We start from the raw sequence: 23,049 nt of genomic DNA, 5'->3' as shown, positions 1-23,049 counted from the left end.
TGTTATTTATATACTTAGGCAGTAAGTCACAAATGCCCTGTACTGAATCTTGACAGATTAACCATTACTAATACAGTATTTCTCACATATTTACAGGGAAGTTTTATTGAAAAATTAATATCATTACAATGTACACCTCTAATTCCCCCCAAAATTAAGGAAGAGAGACTCAGATTCTCTAGATACTACTGCTTTCACAGAAATAACAAACAACTTATCCCATATACCTGTTGCTTCCGGTTCTCAAGATCAGTGCTGTCCATGTCTTTACTGGGGGCAGGGGGTGAACAGGGAGAAAATGCATCAAAGGAAAAACCCACCAACCATAGCCAGAAATCAACAGGATCATGTATGTGACAGATGAAATTAAAGTTACAATATACAGGTTGCTATAGCAGTTTACTGAGAATTAGGTAAGATTCTCACCATCATGCTGATCCAACTCAACTACGCAGGTCAGCCACAGCTGCTGATTGTAAGTAGACAGTGGTGGCGAACTTAAATTAAATGGCTTCAGCTGTAAAAAACCCCACGAGGTTAGCACCAGCCATTATTCTGTTACATGATATAACTGTAGTTACAATGATGAAAGGCATGTTAATTATGTTTGTGACAATATTTTTGGGAATAGATTCAATATGTGCTACTCTGTGGACGGTATGATAAGCAGCTCAAATATAAGTCTTCCAGAGAAGTAGCTTAAACAGCGCACATATTTTGCACACCACTGAAGTAAGGAAAGGTGTGACTACTTAAAGCACATAAAAGCAGCAGCAATGAAACAAAAAAGTTCAGATACGAAAAACAAAATCCTGAGACCTAGCCTGAAAATGAAAAGTAATTTCTAGCACTTTACATCAAAAGTCAGATTTGTGACCCCTCATCTGCTACACAGTTTTAAACCTGTTCAACTATAATTATGAAAACAACAACTATTTTCCACTAGGTTTTCTAAAAATCCCACATTCCTTTCAAAAGCATGGAAGATATCATTAACAGATAAAACCCACATGCAGGAAAGACTTCTCTTATTTGATATAAAAATATGCTTTTTAAAAAAAAAATTCCATCCATAATACAGTACCAATCCAAACATATATAGGTGACTAATAGATGAAAAAAAGAAATGTTCCAGTGTACTTAAAGAATATTTACTTAAAAAAAAAAATCAAAACAAAACCTTTTTAGCACTTTCACAAAAATTTCTTTAGATATTAGGTTGACAGCGAAGAGCTAGACAGAAATAAAAATGCAAGAACTGAGAACGAAAATATGAAAGCTTTCAAGAAAATGAATGTGAAGGTTCATGTTAGGAAGCCAGATCCCATGTCTTGGTCACGTGACAGTAAACAATTAATGAGAAAAAGAAATATTCCTTCCCAGCTGAAAGAAAGGAAGATCACAAGAGGGACATCATTAGTTGCCACTGAGAGCATTGTTTTTCAGTTTATGTTCTCAATTTCTATTTCTGGACCCCCTGCAAGAATCTCCAACATGAACTCACCAGGGAATCCTATCAACACTCAAGTATCACTTTATCAGGAATTACTGTGCTGAAACATCATAGAATTCTCTACCTTACCTGCTCACAAAAGTAAGAGACTAGACATTGCTGCCGGGCCACTCATGAAATAACACAGTGGTAGTACAATATTGCACGTTCAATTTCAAACTGGAAAGCACCATGTGGCCAAGAAGTTTTCCAGTAAAAATTTAAATACTTAAAATAACTGGGGGGAAGGAGGGGAATGTTTAACATTACTGACATCAAATAAAGCCATTCATGTAATCCAATGATATTTATTAACTCTTACCTTTAGGCTGTTATTTAAGTCGGTTCTTGCTACAGAAGTTTCAATTACATTAGGACCTACACAATATATAAGAAGGAAGAAAGAAAACACTATTGAAGTATGTGTATTACTGATCAGTAATGACATAAATATAAGATTTCAAAAGACTGTACAAAATACCTCCCTGCAAAGCAGGTAAATAGTATCCCACTTTTCAGATGTTTAAGCTGAAGGGTAAATCACTTAGATATTTCAATATCATTAATAAACTCAGCCTGAATGTTCCTTTAAGCCTCTCTGCCATAGTATTTCTAGGCATGATTAAATAGGAAGTAAATTATAAATCCAGAACTTCATGTCAGAAGCCCTGCATGTGTACTCTAAACTACTACAACAAATCACACAGTATTTTTCCCAAGCTAAGCTGTACACTGCAGTCATGAAAGTACTCAGCTACAGAAAAAGCTAGCTAAGCACCAGTGGCACTGTTGTTACAGCAACTTGAAGCTCAACAAGGGCTGCAAAAACCACCTGAGAAACCAGCACATTTAATTGCACTATAAAGTTTCTATAGCCAAACTGCTACCATTACCTGATTTACATAGAGCATAGTGTCCATAATGCGTTGCACTCAAGGCTCAGGTACCAGGGCAAACACATCCCACTGTATTTGAGTGCATGATGCTAATGCCTTTTTACGTACATGTAGTGTACCTGCTGGCACAATCACAATAACAGTACCTTCTGGCTAGTGCTGGATTTTCATTGCATTGGTTTGTTCAAGCCAAGATACCCACATGTTTGTTTAGGAACAGTTCTCAGTCTACTCAGATTGGGCCCCTCCTTTTCTATAGAAATCTGGGGCTACAATATATTATGTATATCATCTCATTAATAAACATAATTGCATAAAAGTTCTATAAACAATTTCTCCTAAAACAGACAATCCATTTAATCAATGGAGTTGCATGTCCAATTGTAGTGGGAGATGCTCAGCTCACTACCAGACTTTTTATGCAACCATTCCTCCAACCATTCTTGATACAGATACGCACACTTAACATGTACTGATCAACTGCATCCATCCACTCACACCCTACCTCTAGTTCTGTATGCAGTAAATGGGAAACAATAAAATCAGAATTCATGTTAGAAGAGACCTCCAGAGGCCGTCTAGTCCACCCTCTTGTTTAATTAGATCAGGTTGCTCAGGGCCATGTCCATTCAAGTCTTGAACATCTCTAAGGACAGAGACTCCCACAACCTCCCTGGGCAACCTGTTCCAGTATTTAACCACCCTTATGGTAAGAAAAATTTCCTAATATCTAACTGGAATTTCTTGTGTTCCAGCTTGTGCCTGTTGCCTCTCACCCTAAGATCATGCACCTCTGAGAAGAGTCTAGCCCCATCTTCTGTGTATCCTCTGATAAGGTTGTTGTAGACAGCGATACGGTTTCCCCTTAGCCTTCTTAGGTATGCAAGAACACATGGTACTGGGGAGAAGAGGAATGCATGCATGTATGTACATACACAAAAGTATGTACTCATGCATGCATATGTACATACATGAAAGGACTAAACCAGAAAAGTGGAAGGGAAGAGTAGGAAAAGCTCTGTCTCTATATACCAGGGTATGAACAAACACAGAGGAGATGTATAGCAGGTAGGGACATAGGCAGGACATATATGTGTGTATTTGGGTCACTCTAGAGGCTTCCCAGTCACAGCAAGATTTCTCTGTCCAGATGGTCTCTCCCCTTACGTATTCAGTCTGGCAATTTAATGTAATTTACTAATCATCAAAACACAAACTTTCAGCCACAAACTTAGTATTAAAAAAATTATACAAGAAAAGCAGTTTTTCACAAAGACCATGGACTTCAAAGTTACTACAGAGAAACAATGGAAAAGAAGGAAGTTTATAAATAAGCAACATGGGATCATTCTGTGCAAGAAGTGTTCTAGGTTAGCTGTCATGACAGCTGTAAACATGCAGCATTGCTTGGGCTTCTATAACCACTCTAATTACAATATTAACCATCTTACAGACTTTAAATGGAAAAATGAAGAATTTCACCCATCACACTCTAAGCTTCATATCAGAATTACAGTTCAACTTCACTAACAGCCACCCACTATAAAGTCAGTTCTGCATCATTGAACTTTTCAGTTCTCAAGTACATATAAACAGGGCAGATTTTTGGAAGGCATTTTTGTTTTGAAAAGCATAATTCAATTTCAGTAAGTGCTCACAGTTCATAAGTCATCGTATTTCAGTAATTAAGTCTTAACAAAAACAACAGAATGACCCTTTTTAAAAAGTTTTTTTTTTTACCAGAAGATGTGAACCAATATTGGGGCAGAGAGATCATAGCCCCAGTTTTTAAGAGCAGCAACCAAAAAAAGAATGAGGTTCTACTGCTATAACTGCTACTCCTCTAGCAAGCAATATATTGAAGCTTTTTAAAGCAACTGACCAAAACAATGCTGTGGACGTATTATTAAAAAATGGTGATTAAATCATGTTGTTATTGTTTTTCTTTTAGTGTTGCTCAGTTAACAGAATCACATTTGAAAGCAAAGTTTTCCTGTTCACCCTGAGGTGGTGAACAGGAAAACTGCACAGGTACAGAAAATGAGCTCTGCACCTTGGATTTTCCTTGCACTTGTCTCACCCCAGAGATGATATTTCCATTGGGAAAAGGGAAAGAAAGTGAGTGCAACTTGGGAAAAAAACAAGTTTGCATCTGTCTTGGGTTACAAGAACTGAAGAGCAACAGCCACCTAGGATTAAACTGTCTTGTTTTCTCAGATGAGAAGCAAGACTTCTGCTAGGCTTCCCAAACTGCAGATAGAGATGTTGAGTATGGGCAACGGCACATTCAAGTAGCACAGAAAATATGGATGTATCTCCCACTTTTTCATTTACTTACTGGGTTTGATGAGTTTTGCTCAGACCGCACCCTTTAATGAGTTAGTGCCCCTCCCTCTATTCACAGGAAGCAAGGAGTTGTCAACAAAAGCCACGAAAAACATCACAGTAGATGTTCAGTGGGTCTCCTCCCAAGGTAAACAGCATTCTTTTAAAAATAATTGAGTTATAATAATGAACTGTGTTCATGCTTTGTCAACAAAACTATCCAGCAAACCAGTCTTACAAGGACAAGAATCCCACAGCCGTGCCAGTTCCTGAAGGGGATCACAGGCAAGTCCTGGGACCCCAGCAGGCTACAGATGACCAAGCGTTGCTTAAAGCAGCCAGGTCCCCTGGACCAAAGGCAATCACATCATCAGATCACTCTGCACGCAGACACAATGCAACATGCCAACACAGCTCTCTTTCAGGTTCTGCTACCGATTAAGAATGAAATGTTCAGTTTTCTCTTCCAGGAGCGCTGCTTTTTGCCTAGTCTTACGTAAAACAACTTTCTTGCATTTCTTGCAACTGGCAGTATAAATACACAACTACAAATATGGTTCACTTTTTAAGCCAAATAGCCAAATGACACTAAATTAAGTAATTCCAGGGTTTTTTCCTTTATCATTCATATAAAATGCATTTTTGTAAATGTATTTATACGGTATTTTAGTGGCCAAATAATGCCCTTCAGCATCCTTAGGCAAGTCACAGGAATATCAGTGGTTAACCTTTATGAACTGAAAGTCTATTTGGACCTTAGGCTGCTACAATAAATCAAACAGCAGGAAAGAAGGTTTTATTTCACAGACAAATTTTATTATGTAATGCTATTATGAAGAATGTACTGCCTACAAGGCACAGATGGGCACAAAAAGCCCAAACAGCTGCCTCCAATTAACCCCCCCTTCTTTCCAAGGCAGGCAGGGCAGATGAGTCCCAGGCCTGGGCAGCCTGTCTCATTCTAAAGGAAGTGAAGGACAGGGCAGAGGTAGAGACAACCCTACAGACAGGTCAAGGGGTGTCAGAGAGTAGCACAGGAGAACACGCTGAGTGACGTGTAAATAAGCAGTAAAGTAGGGGGGAGGTGGTAATGTCCTTAAATTATTCTTACATGGGGGATGGGTTGCTTGATGAGTACAAGTTCCTCTCTTCCCCTCTCCCTGCCTGTCAATTAACTTCTGTGTTGACAAAGCTATCCTGACAGCAGAGTATTAGCTTATTAACACTGCAGTGACAGCACGCTGACTTCTTTTTCAAGTACGTTTTAGACCTGGAAAAGCTCTCTGGCATGAAATACACAGGGCTCCCACGCTTTCCATCTGCCTAATGACACTCTGCATCTTTGTCGACCAGACTTCCACAAACCTCTCTGATCTCCAGGATAAGCATCCAGGCACTAAGTGCTCAGCCTCCCAGATCATGTCATGACCCCCACAAAGGTCTCTGAAACCAGAGACCTAAGCTCATATATGTTCGACAACAGAAGTTCATATTTTTACATTACTAAAATATTTTATATTTCTGTGGCATTTATCACCCAAACATTTAGAAGGCTTTACAAACAGTTATCAATTTCCTCACAGGAAATCAAGTATTAGCACCACCATTTTACAGATTGAAATACAAAGACGAAAATTAATGTAGCAGTCTGCTGAAAAATTGTTACAATGAAGCTGGTTTTGTTTTACTTTACTGACTCTCCCCTGCAAAGCAGTTGCAAATACGAAATCTGTGTAGGTAGTACTCCTATGAAAAAATGAGATGGAAGAAACACTTCCCCCTCCCTGCCAAAAGTAATGCTTCCTCAGACATCTCAGGGGCAGTAAGCTCATTAGCATTTAAATATATCTGTAAATACCAACAGGTTTAGACAAAGCATACAAGAACTGTAATCTTTTAAAAAGACAACATCCTTACCTGCTATTCCTATGAAGACTGTCAGACCAAAACAAACAAAGAATACTACAAAGACCAGAACAAAATGCCGTTTGGACAGTGTATATAATCGCATCGGTGCCAGCCTACAGGAAGCAAAAGAAAGCACAGATTTAGCTGTCGATCACATTTCTAAAAGGGGAAAAAAATTAAACAGATCCCATTCATTCCTCCACAGAGAAAATTAAACCAAACTCTGAGGTAACTTGTAACACTAAGAAAAAAAAAAAATACTAATGCTGCTTTATAGAGCAAGGATAACTACTAGGAATTATTAGTCATACGTATGTGCACGCACATCTGTGCCTCAAAATGTATGAATTTTGCCCATTCTTTTTATGCTAGGGTTTTCTATTGTCCTAAGACTTGAGCACGAGAAAGCATTTCTTAGAGGAAGAAAAAGTTGCATTTTTTTAGTTCCTATGTTAATAATTTAAACATCCAAGATAGCATGTTTCCCGCAATGACAGCTTAACCTAAAGGGATTGACGTCACTAACAATTCAATTACCTGCACAGGATCTTGAAGAATTTTCTACACCCTATATATATACTTCATCCCTGCAGGATCACCCCTAACAAGGAGTAAGGCAAAACTTCAGATCTGCTAGATGTGCATGCTCAGGCTCTGCACTCTTGTCCGAGCTCCACCAAAGCTTGGGAAATAGAAACCTGAACTGAAGTTTATTATTGGACACTTAAATACAAATACACATAAAATCAATGACATCTCTTCCACAACTGTTTGGTGGTTATCATTAGGTTAAAGACAAAACAGAGGGGAAAAAAGTACTGAAAGGACCAATTGCATTCTCTTGGAAACAGCTAACTTCCAGTTCTGTTAGCTTAAGGGAAATATGATCAAAGAATTAATCCTACATAACATATCCCTCCTCTATCTTCCTTTTTCTTGAATGCATAGTTCAAAAAAGGACAAGTCCACCAAGTTTCAAAATACAGCCAACATTTTGTTTTGAGTTATGCCACAACTGAGCCACCATATAGCTGATTTTCTACTGCTGTTCCAGTATGATCATAGAAAGCTGTAAGGTTTATATGGAAAAGCTATAGGATTAGGGGTGGGGGTGTTGTTGTTTTCCGATAAAGTTGTATGAGCACTATCATGGAAAGAAATGAAAGCTTAAGACTTTAATGACAGTGCTCCCTTTCAGCTTGGAATAAAACTTTTCACCACCTGAATGGTGCTCTTACTGGTTCACGACATTAATGAAGAAATGCAGAAAAAGTGGTGGAAGCCTTTCCATAAGCCCAGCCTGAATTCTGGGACCAGGTACCCCATGCCCGCATGCCTGGCAGCCCTTAAAAGCAAGGCAAACAATTCACTTTAAACCAGTAAAAGGATTTAATAATGACCTCTATTTTCTTTAAGAATCACTGCATTCTCTCCAAATGAGGCACTACAAAAATAACTACATTATTCCTTTACTGTAAAGCTTGAAAGATCCAAATCATAATTTAAGTCACAAAGGAGGTGGGGAAGGGAGGAAAAACCCACAGAAGTAATGAGAACTGCCAGCAAGTAACTGTAAGTGTTACAAGTTTGCACAAACTGGCTGTACAGGACTCCAGGCATAGCACCTGCAAACACAGTGTAACTTGCCTTGCCACACACCCTGATGCCGAGCAAAAACCCCGCACCTGTCTAAGAAGTCAGAGTAGCTGATTGTACAGGCAAAAAAGGTAAATTGTACCTGAAATTATCACAGTCATAAACAGGAACAGATCAGATCTCTGTCACAGAGATCATCACACAGAAGTCTCACAGACAAATATGTTTTTAAGTTGACTTTGAAAAATGCCAATTAATAGAGGCATTTCAAACCAGAACTTGTCTGCACAACTTTTGCAGGGATATAACTGCAGTGTTTTCCTTAAATCAATGTCTTAACACCTCAGCCTTCATGCACTTAAACCACTTTGAAGCTATTACATCTGTACAAGTACCAAAATAACTAACTAAGGTGCATTTTCCTATCTGTTCCAAGGGCTCCTTCAGTTCCACAGATGACCTGGTATTCCCAGTCTGCCTAAGAACACCATGTATGGGATATTATCTTGAGATACCAAAATACTAATCTTAACAAGAAAATCCTTGATATATAAAAAAGGTACATAAAATGTTGATATACCTAAATTAACCATAAGGGTTCAAGTGGATACCAAATGCTTCACAGAAGAGCACACACTGAGGATCACTCAATACACAGAAACCAGGTCTGGATGGGAAAGTCCATGGGTCAAGAACAGCTGACGACTGGAAGAGTATTGTATATATGCAGGAAAGTATCACATATGCTTGTGCTGTTCTTAGCTTACATCTGGGCATCCACTTAACAGCTATAGTCTGATGCAGGATACTTCTGACTTGCTATGCATATTCTTGGTTCTTTTGATAAGCTTCCTAATTTCCAAGTTTTTGCAGACATTTCAAAATGCCTAATGTGAACATGAAAAGCAGCTTCATCTCCACAGTTCTTACAGGAAAGTCACCAGAGTTCACCACCCAGCCAACACTCACAGCGTTACAGCTACCAGCAATTACCACCTTGGTTTACTCGTACACCAGAGCACAGATGCGCTTGCAAGCTTTCGAAGAAACATGTTCCAGACATTGGCTCATTCTTTATTCCAACTCCTCTCCAGCTGGTGCAACACCTAGTAGTCGAAACGGGTAGGTATACACCTACCTAAGAACAGTCATGTTGGCACTTAACAAGGAGATGAGACCAGAGAGAGTAGGGGGACACTCTGTGTTTTCCCTTCTTCTTTCATGCTGGTACTCCTGAAGTCTCATTTAAGCCACTGACTGTATGTGCTACTTTACAGGTCAGTAAGGCAACATGGACATGTTTTGTAAATGCAAATGTAAGAACTCGGCCAAATCTTAACTACATTTATCATGACAGCAAACAATAATTTATAGCATTCCTATCAGATGATGTATTCTTCATTGCCCCTCGCTGCAATAACAGAATTTCCTCGTGTGGTTTAAGTGTCTCATTTCAATCTATCACCAGCTGACATTCAAAGCAGATAAAATGATCTTCCTGTGTGTTCATTGTTTAACATCTGCCTTTTGGAAAGAGATTACATAAAATTTATGAATATACATAAGTGCAAGTTGATGATCCCCCACTAACAGCTTCTTTCTTACATCTGAAAGGCCTAATAAAGAATAAAATATTTGAACGGCATTTATGGGAAAAGCAAAAAAGGTTCCTCACTCTGGAAGCACCCGTTCAAATGAGTAAAGAACTGTGCTTTGCTTTACCAATGGAAGATGCTTTAATCAGCCTAGCCAAGGCAGTCCAAAGCTCAAGACTAGCCATCCAAGTGTCTGCAGATTTTTCAGGCAGCTTTTACCACCTGTATGGAGTTTTGTCCTAACTTAGAAACTAAATATTTTATAATTAAATTGGATATGTCTGAAACTAACTGCAAAGGAGCAGAAAGCACTAAGATATAAACAGCAAAATATTATACTTGGATGTCTCAAATAGTAGTCAGTAAAAACTAAACTGCACTAATGCAATCTGTGATAGAGTGAATTATGGAAACGCACACTCATAACAACTGCAATCTTTCAGTAGGCATTCACATGTGAGATGTAAAAGTAGGTTAAATCTTCCTCTTTGAGTAAAGTTTTGGCTCAAATGGTTAAGCAAAATGTTTCTCAGGCTGTTCCTCATTTTCAAACCACTTCTCATGCCCGCACAACACAGTCTACTAAAGACCATCATGAAAAACAGAGCCTTTTATACAATAGTTTTCACTTAAGACTCTCACTTTACAGATGGGAAGGCTGTGACAAAATTGAGATTAAGCAGTAGGTAGCACAGAGTTGATATTAAAATCAGAAATAACTCACTTTTATGCACAGCAGTTTTTCTGACATACTAGCCTCAACATCTCTGCCTCCAACTGCTCTTTTCTATTTTAGGCTCACTCCCAAATAAAACCAGCAAACCCACTTTGATTTAAATGATTATATATGCTACCTACATTCATAGTACTGGGTCTCTCTGTACACACTGCACTTTCTCACAGTTTAAAGACATTGCTTGCTTTGGTGTCCCTCAGAAGACCTTGAATTTCTTCTTGCAGGTGTATTCCACAATGGTTAATAGCTAATGAGGCAGCACATGACTACATAAAAAGATGCATACGATCAATATTAACAGTACTGTTATATGACAACTGACAGCTAACCATGACTATGCTAAACAGCTCAGGTGCGTGGGGTGGGTTTGGCTTTTTTTTAGTGTCTTGTTTGTTGCATTCATTGAAGTCTGAATAATTATTCACAACTATGGCTCTGTCCATACAAAGACATATCTGGGAAAACAAGTTTTTCTTTTTCCTTAACAGACACAATCTGAGAGTGGAGATACAGGGGGGCTTATTCACCACAGAAAAGGAAAAACCACAGCATTCCTCTAAAGAAGTGGGTAGTCACTCTCAGGTTTCTGACTGGCGAACCACAGCCTCGGAAACATTAATTTAACCCTCGGTGATCTTATTTCCTTAATGAGATTAATTAACGTGTATAAACTGAATGACAAGATTCGGGTCTTTACAGGGGAAAAGCTTAAATTACCGCACCCGGCCAGAGGAAGGCATTTCTTCTCCCGGCCCCGGCCCCGGCCCCGGCCCCAAGCAATCAAGCGCGTCCCGGTCCCGGCAGCGTCGGGTCGGTGCGTGCCCGCGCGAGACCCAGCGGACCGGGCCGGCGGCCGCGGCGGTGGCAGCCGCGGGGCGCCCGGAGCCGCAGGCAGGCTGGCCGCAGGCAGGCTCCCCGCCGGCCGTTGAACGGCCGCTCCCGCCGCCAGCGCCCGAGCGCGAGGGCAGACCCGCGAGTCCCCAGCTGAGCCGCCACCCCGCCCGGCAGCCGGCACGCGCGAGGGTCCCCGCCGCGGCCTCGCGCCCCGCCCGCCCCCGGCGCGCGAGCGGCGACCACCCCGCTCCTCCCCCGCCCACCACTCACGGCTCCATCCCGGCGCCGCATGCGCAGTGGAGGCACCTCCTCCCCCCCCCGCCCTCGCCCTCGCCCTCGCCCGGGAGCCGCCACCGCCGCCGTGGCACAATCGCGAGCGGTGCCTCGCGGCGGCTTCCGCGTGCGTCACCCGGCCGCCACGCGACTCGGGAGACGTCACGGCAGCCCCCGCCGCTCCTCAGCCGCGGGGCCGAAGGGCGACGCCGCTGGCAGGGGGCGGCGGCGCTACGGCGAGCCGGAGGGGACACGGGCTTGCGCTCTGCGGCTCGCTCCCGGGGGCCGCGCCGGTGCTGCGGGCGGGGGGAGCGGCTGCCGGCCCTGGCTTTGAGCAGTCACGGCGGACAAGGCCTGGCCTGCAGCCTGAGGGGCAAACCGCCGTCTGCCGCGCCGTACCGCAAGCTGCAACCGCCGCTTTTCCACAGCGGGAGCCGCCGGGGCGGGCAACGGGCGCAGTCACGGGCCGCCAACCCGCCCAGGCAGCCGCCGACGGCCGCCCGGGGCCGCGGGAGGGAGAGACTCCTCGGGAAGGCAGTTCAAATCAGGCGCGGAGCTTCGGCGCCTTGAAGCGCCACCTCAGCGTTGGTGAACAGGCCTTGAGCGCAAGCATGTGGCTTGTCCTTCCCTGCTGAACGCTGGGGGTTCAAAATACGTCATTCTATTGGGGTGACAGCGGTATTTTCCACATTTCCAGTGCCCTTTTTCAGCTTGTATCGTAGTAGTAGCAACCACATTCATTAGAGGGAAATTCTGTCTATAAACAGAAAATACGTAAGACAGAGAAGTGGTTCTGAACCCAATTTAAACCTACCCATTTTAGGCGTAAGGACTGATGTGACTTACCCATGCTGAGCACATGCATGTTTAGTGCCCTTTAGAGACAGCCTCCTGGTCTGCAAATGATTTTTTTTCCAGCCTGACCAAACAGCGATGGCTTTTTCGGTGGAACGGAAATGCCATTGCTGCAGTCACCTGCATGCAGCTTCATGGTATTCAAGACATGTGGTTGACGTATCGTGTTCACAGAGAATTCAGTCAGCTCACAAGCGCCGGAAATTAAATCCTAGGAGTAAGCTACTACTTTAAACACACTACTTAATAAAAATCTCCAGATTGGACCTAACGCTATTTTATTCTTGCACAAATGTTGAGATAAAGTTGGATTTTGTTCTGCTTTCCTATTAAATGTCCTGAGACTGGGCAACGAAGATTGTCAATCGATCCATTGGGTGGGAATGATGAAAACTAGGCAGTTTTAGGGATTTTGCCAAGTTATATTTTGTATTCATTTTTGATAGCTCTAATTGCTTATAGAAAGCCAGCACTGCAGTTAGTTAACCATGTGAGGATACCTGGTGTCGTGTCTAGGGTAGAATTCAGAGTAACTTCCTGGCTTTGGTGTTTGTCATATACACAAGGTAGAGCCATCTCGGTGTGACCCCACAAATGTTTAGATGGATCAGTCAGCACATAATTTAAAAATTATCTCTTCAACAATCAAATACTTCCATTAAAAGCTTACTTAGAGGGTAAGATGGTTTTATTGCAATTACTTTTTAAAGGTACTTAACATTAATAATATTATTCGTTTCATTCAGTTGCCCTATGGGTAATTCATGTCATTACTGGTGACCTGTCGGACCCAGTATGTCTCTTGTGTAACACCCCTAAACCCAAAAGAAACGTGCTGGGAATTAATTCAGTCATTGATACTGGTATTTATCCCATCAGTTAGATCTGTGATTTACAGCACTGATGATTATTTATTAATCTCATAAAAAGGCTGTCTTGAGAAACACATAATACCAAGTGATGAAGGAAAGGCATTTATAAACTTTAAATCAACAAGAATCACTACTGTAGGGCAGAAAATAAAGCTCTGAGTAACCAGGACAACCTAACAAACTGTATCTGCTCAGAACAAGATAGCACTGCCGAGCCACAATTTGAAGTCATTAGGTCACGGGTGACTATGACATGCATTGTGTGGCTTTCAGCACACTTCAGGCTTCTCCAATGAGTTCTCCCTGGCCAGAAAATGATGGAATGGTGCTTACAGCATCTGTGACCGTTTCCAGTGTTCTGGGAAGCGCAGTTGCAGAGTTACGACTGCTGCCATTTATGTGCGCACATCTGGGCTATTTGGATGACTGCTCCAATCCCTCTGGCGCTCAGGTGTCTTGCTAACATGAATGAATTTATTCTCCTCAAAACAAAAATACATTCTTCTCACTGAACGGGTAGGAAACTGAAACACAGAGAGACCGAGCCTTGCCAAAAGTCACTTGGAGAACAGTGTGGGTGGCTGAGCTTGAAATCCAGCTCACTTCAATTAGCCGTGGGACCACATTTCTCTTTGCCATCTACCAACTTTCAAAGGGTTGTGAAAACATTGTGAACACATACGTTGCACCCTGTAACTTTTGTGAAAATAATGGCATTGAGTTTACAAACTAAATACTCAGAGGGAAGGCACTGTGAACCCCCTCTCCCTCCACAAACACAGAGTCAGTCAGAGTCTCACTCTGCTGCTTGCAAGAAAGTGCCCCACTCAGTGCCTTGTCTGACCTGCTCTGGGGTGAAATAGTGCAAGAAGCTGCTGTCTGCCTCATCTATTGTAGAAACTGGACGGTGTATGGTGAATGAGGCTAGCAAGAAGAGGCAGGCTGATCTATGAATAAGCAGGCTGAATGCTAGCTCAGCTGGGGTTCTACTTACACTAACCACCTTTAACACTAATGCTATACTTTCATGACCAGTTTATACTTTCATGGCTCATACCTATAGCTTTAGTGGCAAAAGGTGAAATCCAGGCTGTCTGTAGGTCTTTGGTTTTTGCCAGCACAAATGTTTGTGCAGTAGAGTGGTGAATCAAATAATGGAAATTACCTGAGTTAAAAGTCACTCGGAAAAAAAATGGTGTTCTGCTGGATTGGTTGCTCAGTCACTGTGCAGCTACAGGAATATTTGTGGGCAGACGAGGAAGAGAGCAGAAATGTGTGACTAGGGAAAGGAGAGCTAGGATGGCTTCTTCCAGCCACAGAGCCAGCTTATGGCAGCTTAAAGCAATCGTGAAGCTACAGTGTTAGTCGCCTCCTCTTCCTCCTGCTGTTTCAAGCCTTCTAGCCCTAGCTGTGTACTTCACACTGGGGTCATTCGGGTTCTTCCCCCAATTGCCAGGACCCAGCAGTGAGCCCTGGAAGAACAAGAGAGGGGTACCAGTTGTGGCTTGAAGCAGCCACTGAAGATCCTGCCTGGGTCTAGGCTGGAAGCAGCATGAACCTTCAGGGAATTTGACCGCAGTTCTCCGGCAGGGTCTTGCTGGCCCCTTGGCTTCTCACAGACTTGCACTTTGAGCACTGGGGAAAGATTTTAAGAAGGTGGGAAGAAGTGTATCCTTATCACAACGGCCCTCTCTGGCACACTTCCAGTTTCTTCTCTGAAGTACGCAGACACTAGTTTCTCTAAGGAAAAATGAACAGCTTCTCTTTGTTGCTGAGTCAAATGACGTGCTATTCTCTGGTCTTTTTGCCAAAGGAGCAGAACCACTGTGAATGAACTTTTCCCACACGTTTTGAAGATTAGCTATGTTTTAATGAACTGGAAGCACTAATAGGAGATGCTGAGGAATGAAGAATATTGGTATCATCTATAATTACCTCTTCTGTTACCTGTATAAGCAACATCAAGTATTAATTAAAGCTGCAAGTTAAATAATACGTTTCATGATGTCCTATATATAGTCTTTTCTTTTTGATGTACAAAATGTCATATTATTGCATGATAGGAGCTTAAAATGTATCCCTTATTTAAAGCAGCGCCAATTGTAGGTCATTTATCTTAATCTCTGGGTATTATTACTAAATTCAGCATCAGCATAGTGCTTCCCTATATAAGCTGATTGGCCAGTGGGATATGTTCATTAACCTAGAAATTGATTTTTCAAGAATACCACATTGTTACTTATAGTTATGCAACTCTGATGTCAGACGACAATTTGGCCACCCTCCTGCTCTCTCCTCTCTATCAGGTAGGCACTTGAATTGCTTGCTTTCCTATCAAAATGTTTTCAGCATGCTGAACTCTTCGATGTTAGCTAGGGGGTAGAGTTACAAAACTCCCACTGAAATAATTGTCAGCTGATTGGGAGGCGTGGTGTCTTCTGGTAAGCTTTGTATATCTCACTGACGTGTCAAAGAGATAAAAATGTAGATGTTTTAGTAACATTGGTACTAAGCTCTTTTCGTACCAATAGTTTACTTACTTAAAATTGCTTAGTGCAGCGGAGGGAGCTGTTGGCTGCTAACCCTCCATCACCTCTCCCTGCCCTGCCATCCCAGCCCGGAGGCATGCTAGGGGAGGAAGGAACATATTGGAGTGGGAGGGAGAGACACCAGACAACAAACTGTTCATTCAAGTGGCTTGTTTGGAGAAATTTTTCAGGGGTATAAATTAGAACAATCTTGAAGTTGCTGTAATAAATCTGACATGCTTTGTGGCGGTCCCCACGACTGATGGGAGAGCGTAACACTTTTCCCTTCTTCTGCCTTCTCTGAGCTTATCTACAGCACCAAGCATCTCCTGGTGTACCACAGACTAATCTTACATGTACTAAGTCCAGACCAACCTTGTATTGGGGTTACCAATGAGGTTATTTAATATCGCACCCATTAGTCTGTAAGTATACAGTCTCTTTTACAAGCATACCATAAAGCGCCATGTCTGCCTAAGGGAACTATTAACCTAGACAGATGGCATTAGTCAGCGTGCTGAGCCACGGCTAACCCTGCTCTCTCCATCTCTCCCAGATGGCTGGGTAAACTAGCACTTGCTCATGGGGAAATACACCAGGAGGCACAATGTAGAGACTATTTGGGGCTGTTGGGCAGAACAAACTCACTAACATGGACACCCCTTCGTCTCTCTAGTGTGGATGAGTGTCCTGGGGCTCTGCGGAGTGAGGACGGCATAGCTTGAGATGGCTGAGGCGCCTGCCACCCTTAGTTGTCACCCCTGCCCAAAGAACAGACTGCTCGCAGACAGCTGCTGAACCACATGTTCAAGAGCACCGTGCTTTAAAAGAAACCATCACCAAAAGACGTCACTAAGCTGAGACAGCCTCAGAGCTGAATCAGAAATGACTCAGCCATCCATGCAGCGAGAGCACAGTTACTTGGGATAACAGCTTCATCAGCCGTCTCTGACCTAGGTCATCCCCTCACACTGAATCCCCTGTCACTGAGAATGAGCACATACCAGCACAGTGTACAACGAGCACTCCTGAGTCAAGTAAAGCTATTTCCCTGCCAGTCACAAAGGGGACTGCTCAGTGTTTTTCCATTTCTGTATCAGCTCTGCTCCAAAGCTTTCCAGTTTTGAGTTTTCCTGTTGGCACTCAGAGAAGGAAGTCCATATAGAAATCAGGACTGAGACTGCAGCAGCCATTTTTTATTTTTTTTCTAGAAAATATCGATTAGTTGTAAACTCATGCCCCCTGCCCTGCCCTCTCCTTCCCTACCACTTAATGGACTAGACTGCTCCATTTCCAAAGAGGCGATGGAAACCACCAGCTGATGGCCCAATGGCTTTGTTCAACCAGCAGGAGGGGAGAGTTAAGGCTGGCAGTGGTTGATACCCTCACATTGGTGAATACAGTGTGTGAGAGGCAAAAACCATGCTTTTATATGGTTTTACCTTCTCTTCATTTTGTTAGTCTGGTATAAGATACTATTTGCTTTTAGTAACCTGATTATTTTAGAGAACCTCCTTGGTTTGAAGTAAAGACAAGCCGTGCAGCATTTCCTTGGTCAAATTTCCAAAATTCCTTCTGCCATCAGAGCAGTAAGTGTCTCCATTACATCTCTGAGTGTGCTCATTTATAACCTGACCAAACGTACTGAATAAACTAGAGAGAAGAGGATGAAGTATCTATTTCTCCTTCCCATAAGTGAGAGTTGGCTGTAAGAAGAATGCACGGTAGCATAAAGAAACCCTCCTCCTTACCAGGAATCTAAAAAGCAGGTGCCATTGCTACATCCATCCATAACACTGAAGGGAAACACTCACCAGAACAGCAGATATGCAGTGACAGTAACAGTAAAATTATTTTATGCCAGGTCACTTAGGTTAAGATCTTGGGAATGCAGAGAAGTACTAGCATGACTTCTAAGTCACGAAATGTTATTTCCTTGCCAAGAGCCCAATATTACTCCATTTCATTCTAGACGACCTGCAGCTAATACCTCTTGGGGATACTCTCACTGAAGAAAGGGCAATCAAACACTAACTCTACAAGCTTATTTGATTTGGTGGAGTAGCATCTTGTCTTTTCAATACAGAAAGTCCCTCCATACACACTTTAAGTCATAAAAATGAGTTAGTAACAATTTACCTTGGAGACCTCGAGTTTCTTCTGGAAACAAAGCTGAACAAATGCCTCTCCCAGGACCTCTTATTTATTAATTCAAAGCTTATGTCTCCCCTCTTTCTCCATTCTAGTGCCAATATTCATTATTGCGCTGCCAGGTGCACACAGGTACATTTCCATCGCTCTTTATCACCTCCCATGGCTTCTCACACCATGCTCAGGTACAAGGAGCCACTGTTTTGACGGGAAGGACTGTGGTTATGTTAAACTCTGCCAAGCTGTCAGGCAGTGTTTCCAAACTCTGTGACTCTCTGCAGTCTTTGCTGTTGTGAACAATGAGACAAATTCAATCTAATGGACCACCTGCCCCTTCCCCGGGAAAAACAGACACAGCGTACTGAAGTCAAATGATCTAAGCAGAAGAACTGGGGCACTGTGCACAAACAGAAAGAAGTACTTATGCTCAGATTCTTAGTAAAACAGAGCTGGAAGAGACCTCACAAGGTACCTAATCTTTCCTTCTGTCTCAAGAGAGCATCTGTCAGATCTATGTCTTTCTTGGCGCGTGTTTGTCAAAAGTTTTTAAAGACCTCCAATGATGGAGATGCTACAGTCTCCCTGGATAATCCTTCCTATAGTGTTTTACTATCCTTCCTGTTCAGCATTTTTTTCTTAATGACTAATATGAACTTTTATTGCTTCAATTAATATTACTCTGTAATCTTTTGTCCAAGATGAACATGAAGTTTCTCTTTACAGAAATTCCTATTCCTCCAACTTGGATGTTTCTTCTTTTGGGGGAGCAACCCCAAATTTTCCTCACAGCTGTGTTTTCTAGGCTCTTGATTATCCATGTCTCTGTCCTTATGCTCTCTTCCACTGGCAGGCCCTTGAAGTGTGGTGCCCAGAACTGGACACAGCTCCAGCTAAGGTCTGGAGTGGTGACTAAAGTACATGGTTTAATTCTCACATCTTACGAACCGTGCTTCTGCTGCACACCCCAAATTACTTTAGCTTTTTCTCATGTATAAGACAATGTCATTGTTGAAAGAGGTTATTTTATGAAGCATTATAATTCCCATACCCTTTTTTACAAAAATGTTATATAACTGTTCGTTCCCAATCCTGTATTTGTGTGGCTGAATAGCATTCATTCTCTGCGTAGTCCGTGGCATTTGTTTCTCCTGATTTTCGTTCTACTTTTTCAGACCCTTTCTCCGATCCAAAAATTCTTTTCATTTATAACCCAGTCCTCCAACACCTTTGGAGTCCTTCCTAGCCTTATGTAATCTCAAAACATTAATACTCTCCAGCCATCACTGGTCGTTCATGGACACAGAAGACAGGGCCAGGCACAGAAGAAACACGAGTGTAGCCTGCTCAGTACATCTGTCCCTTTTGACCTCAACCTTTGCCAACCACTCTGATCTCCTAGCCAGTTTTGCACCTATTCCAGGGTTGTTTCATGGCTGCTCTAGACCACGTTCCCCTAGCTGGCTATGACCGTGGAACAGGCGTAGCACAGAGGAATGCCAATGGAAATTGCTTGCATCACCGACATAAGGACATTAATACGTGAGGGTAGGAACAGCGGTGTTGGACTTTCTGCCCAGAGGCGCTGCCAGACCACGTCCCCCCGGCCAGAGCAGACAGCCCCATCCGCCGCGGGGGGGGCCTCTGCCGCGCCCCGCTGCTGCACGCCCGGGACTGCGGGGCCCGGGCGCCCGCGGCACCGCCCGCCTGAAGGCGGCCCCCCGGCTGGGGCGGCGGCTCCCGGGTGCACGGCCGGGGGTCGCCGCCCAACCCCCCGCTCGCCCCGTGAAGACAGCCTGGTCACCCCCCCCCGGAGCCGCCACCGAGCGCCGCGGGGGCCACCCCGGAGGAAGCCGGGCGGAGCCCCGGCCAGCGGGCAGGGCCCTGGGCCCCGGGGGAGAGCCGCGCCCGCGCCGCCCGTACCGGTAGTACCGGTCATCCTTGTAGGGGGTGAGGTCCTCCTTGATCTCCCGGTAGGTCTCCCGCACCCGCCTGCAGAAGCGCTTGACCTCGCCGCACAGCGGGCTCCCGAAGGCGGCGAAATCCGCCTCCATGCCGCCCCGCGCCGCCTCAGGCCCCGCGCTCCGCCATGGCGCCCCGCCAGAGCCCGCCCGGCGCTGCGCGGCCGCGGGGCGGGGGCGGCGCAGGAGCCGCAGCGGCGGGAGCGGCGGCGGCGGCGGCGGCGGCGGCGGCGGCAGGGGCGGGCCCTCGGCGCAGGGCCCGCGCCGGCGGGGGCGGCGGGAGCCGCTTCAGCACCACGGAGAGGGGCGACCGGTGCCCGCCGCCGCCCCCGCCCCGCTGCCGCCCCGCGGGCGCCCCCATGGGAAAGGGTGGGAGGGCAGGTTTGGGCGGCAGGAGCAGGCGGGAGGGCCGGGGGTCCCGGCTGCGGTGCCGAAAGCCTCTCAGCCCCCCGCGGCAGCTGATGCCGGGCAGCCCGGTCTCTCCCCCGGCCCAGTCTCCTGCCCGGCGCGCCGCTGCCCCCTCCCCTCCGGCCCGCAGCTCCCCGGGGAAGTAAGCAAAGACCTCGCATTACCTCTGCTGAAAACATCTGATTTTTTAAAAATAAAACTGTTTTGTTCTTAAAAACATATCAACTCTATCTAAAATTAATGTCCTGATTTTTATTGTCTCTTTTACCCAACCTAAACGAGGCCAGTTTGCACCACCAAAGAAGGCCTAACACATGCGTAAAAGAAACCCTATGCTAAATCCACTTTTCATGGTCATAATGCCGTAAATGGTCCAACATTAAGAATGAAGCTGTTTAGATTTCCAGAGTGGCTTCTGCTGAGCTCCAGTCAATTTGAAGAGTGTCACGTTAACTTCATTTGTATTAAACTTTTCTTCATAAACAAATTCACATTTAGACTCTGTTTTAAATTATTCTATCAATTCAAACCTTAATAATTTCCATGAATTAATGGCAGCGATGGAGTCCATATTAAATATGAAAATATGTTACTATTGATATGTCATAATTGTTTCTAGAGAGTATAAATATGGAAGTCTGCTATACCACCCCTCCCATGTAAATATCTTCCCCATTCCCATTCAGGAAGTTGGGCTGGGTTATTTCCCAGCCTTGCCCTTAGTCTGTATTTTGTCACATACTAAGACTAGAACATGCACTTTTACTTAAAAGCCCACTTTGATACCTCACCCATATGTGGTGACAAGAGGTGATTCCCAGTGGTGCAGTGGGAGAGGGACAATACGTCTCCCCCGGCAGGTGGGAGAGAGAGAATAGAAGAAGGATCACCCGTGACTGAGAATTTCAGTTTCCTAACTCTGAATATTCCTAAGCCTGGGAAGATGCAGCAGCAGGATAAAAGCCACGTGCACATACAGGCTGGAGACTAGAAGGTTCCTAACAGCCACAGGACTGTTGCTCTGGAGCAGTCTCCAAAGAGGAGCGAAGAGCCCAGCCAGCGGTAGGGTAGAGCTTGACCAGCTTCTGAACGGCTACTTCAAAACCTTGGGACAGGCTCCGCAGGTCCCTCACACTTCTGTGACTGTCTGTATGTTATAACTTGCCAGCACCCTGCTCATTACAGTACATGTGGCTGATGTAGTCACGCAGGATTTTCCTGGAAGTGTTTGTTTCAGGGTGAACATCTCATTTGTGATTAAGATTTAGCCATGTTTTCCCTCAAAGCAAGAATTAACATTCTTTGTTATATGTGTGATGAACGTGCTGCTTCCAGCTCTCAGGCTCACAGGTAGGAATTATCAATAGGATGTTTAAATATTTACCAAAAGGAGGAAATAAAACATTTAAGGCTTCAGCTGAGTAAAAATACATTCACTGCTGGGAGTTATGCAATTAGTGTAGCAAAGTAATAAAAAATAGGCTCAAAGATTATAAACTGATTACCATTTAATTACTTACAACTAAGTGACCTCTATCGCATTTATTTCTCAAAAAAACAGGGTTTGCTTGAGGGCCCAAAGCAGCACCATTCCAGAGATGCCATCTAGTTTCCTCCCTGTTGTGCTGAACATAATCCAGACCGTGTGTCTGTCCCCTACGCCTCAAGTGCCATGGGAGGAAATCACACCCACTATGGAAGGCTGACAGTCAGGCCTGCAGGTTACTCACACAGAGAAGGTGTTAGCACTGACCATATATTAACCCACCAACTTCTGCTATCAAAAAAACCCAGACAGTATTTCAACTAGCAATTACCAGACATTACAGGATTAAAATTACTAGGCTTGTGAATAGTGAAGTTTGTGTGAAGACACAAGTTAATTACATATTCCCATTGTGGTCCGTATTAAATGCTGAAAGACTCTAAGAAGGTCAAGAATTCTTTTTGAGTCTCCAAAACACTTCAACAGGTCGATAAAACAAGCAATACATGGAGTTGTATGGATGCACCAGTGTGCAAATCAAATGCTTTCAGTGCATGGCCTCCTCTGCCTGGGAAACGACCAGACACTGGAAGCATGCAGAGCTGCACCAGCCGTGCCTTATGCAGCCAAGAAAATACCCCAGGGCTAAGGACATGGGTGCTCTGTGAAGCTCAGCCACCTGAAAGTGACTTTGAGAAAATGATACTGTAGTTACAAGTCTGGCCTGCTGCCTTTTTTAAAAGTGCTACCCTTGCTACACAGTAGCAATTCCTAGGTAACATTTTTAAGGGAAAAAAATTGGCTTCCATCCAAAGTTTTTCTTAAAAGAAATTTCAGGTTTTCTTTTTTTTATTAAATGAGAAAAAATATTAAACCAGAATTTTAATATTAAACAGGCACTTCTATTGAAACTGCCAATCTATTTTCTTTCATCAAAACCTAATGAATGGAACATTTCAATTAGCTGTTCACTTACCCCTAGCCCTGAAGATGCTAACAGATGATGCTTCTACTTTTATCGGTTGTCCTTCTTTCCTGGCCAGAGCAGTCACAGCACAGACTGGGCTGGCACAGAAAAGTGTTTGGTTCTGCAGGAAGCACGACTTCAGCAAAAGCAAAGGGAGGTCAAGGTTTCA

The 23,049-nt window shown here is 43.8% G+C and overlaps 1 protein-coding gene across 6 annotated transcripts in view; it reads right to left on the bottom strand.

The window, feature by feature from the left end:
- The window catches only part of TMEM181 (transmembrane protein 181), a 36,852-nt gene extending 16,740 nt beyond the window's left edge, over window positions 1–20,112 (bottom strand). For 2 of the 6 annotated variants that reach the window (XM_050894765.1, XM_050894767.1), the window contains exons 1-4: window positions 11,653–11,660; window positions 6,631–6,734; window positions 1,815–1,870; window positions 427–517 (exon numbers count right to left, since the gene is read on the bottom strand). In XM_050894765.1, coding sequence (XP_050750722.1) covers window positions 427–517; window positions 1,815–1,870; window positions 6,631–6,734; window positions 11,653–11,660 — 259 coding nt within the window. Of the gene's footprint in view, window positions 1–426; window positions 518–1,808; window positions 1,871–6,630; window positions 6,748–10,909; window positions 10,992–11,652; window positions 11,661–19,981 lie in introns of those variants that run through there. The other 4 variants (XM_050894762.1, XM_050894761.1, XM_050894766.1 and 1 more) reach the window with 4 other exon arrangements.
- Window positions 20,113–23,049: the final 2,937 nt, after the last annotated feature.

The sequence above is a fragment of the Gymnogyps californianus genome, chromosome 3, assembly GCF_018139145.2.
Source record: "Gymnogyps californianus isolate 813 chromosome 3, ASM1813914v2, whole genome shotgun sequence".
NCBI classification, from domain to species: Eukaryota; Metazoa; Chordata; class Aves; order Accipitriformes; family Cathartidae; genus Gymnogyps; species Gymnogyps californianus.
This window is presented reverse-complemented; position numbering and strand designations above follow the sequence as displayed.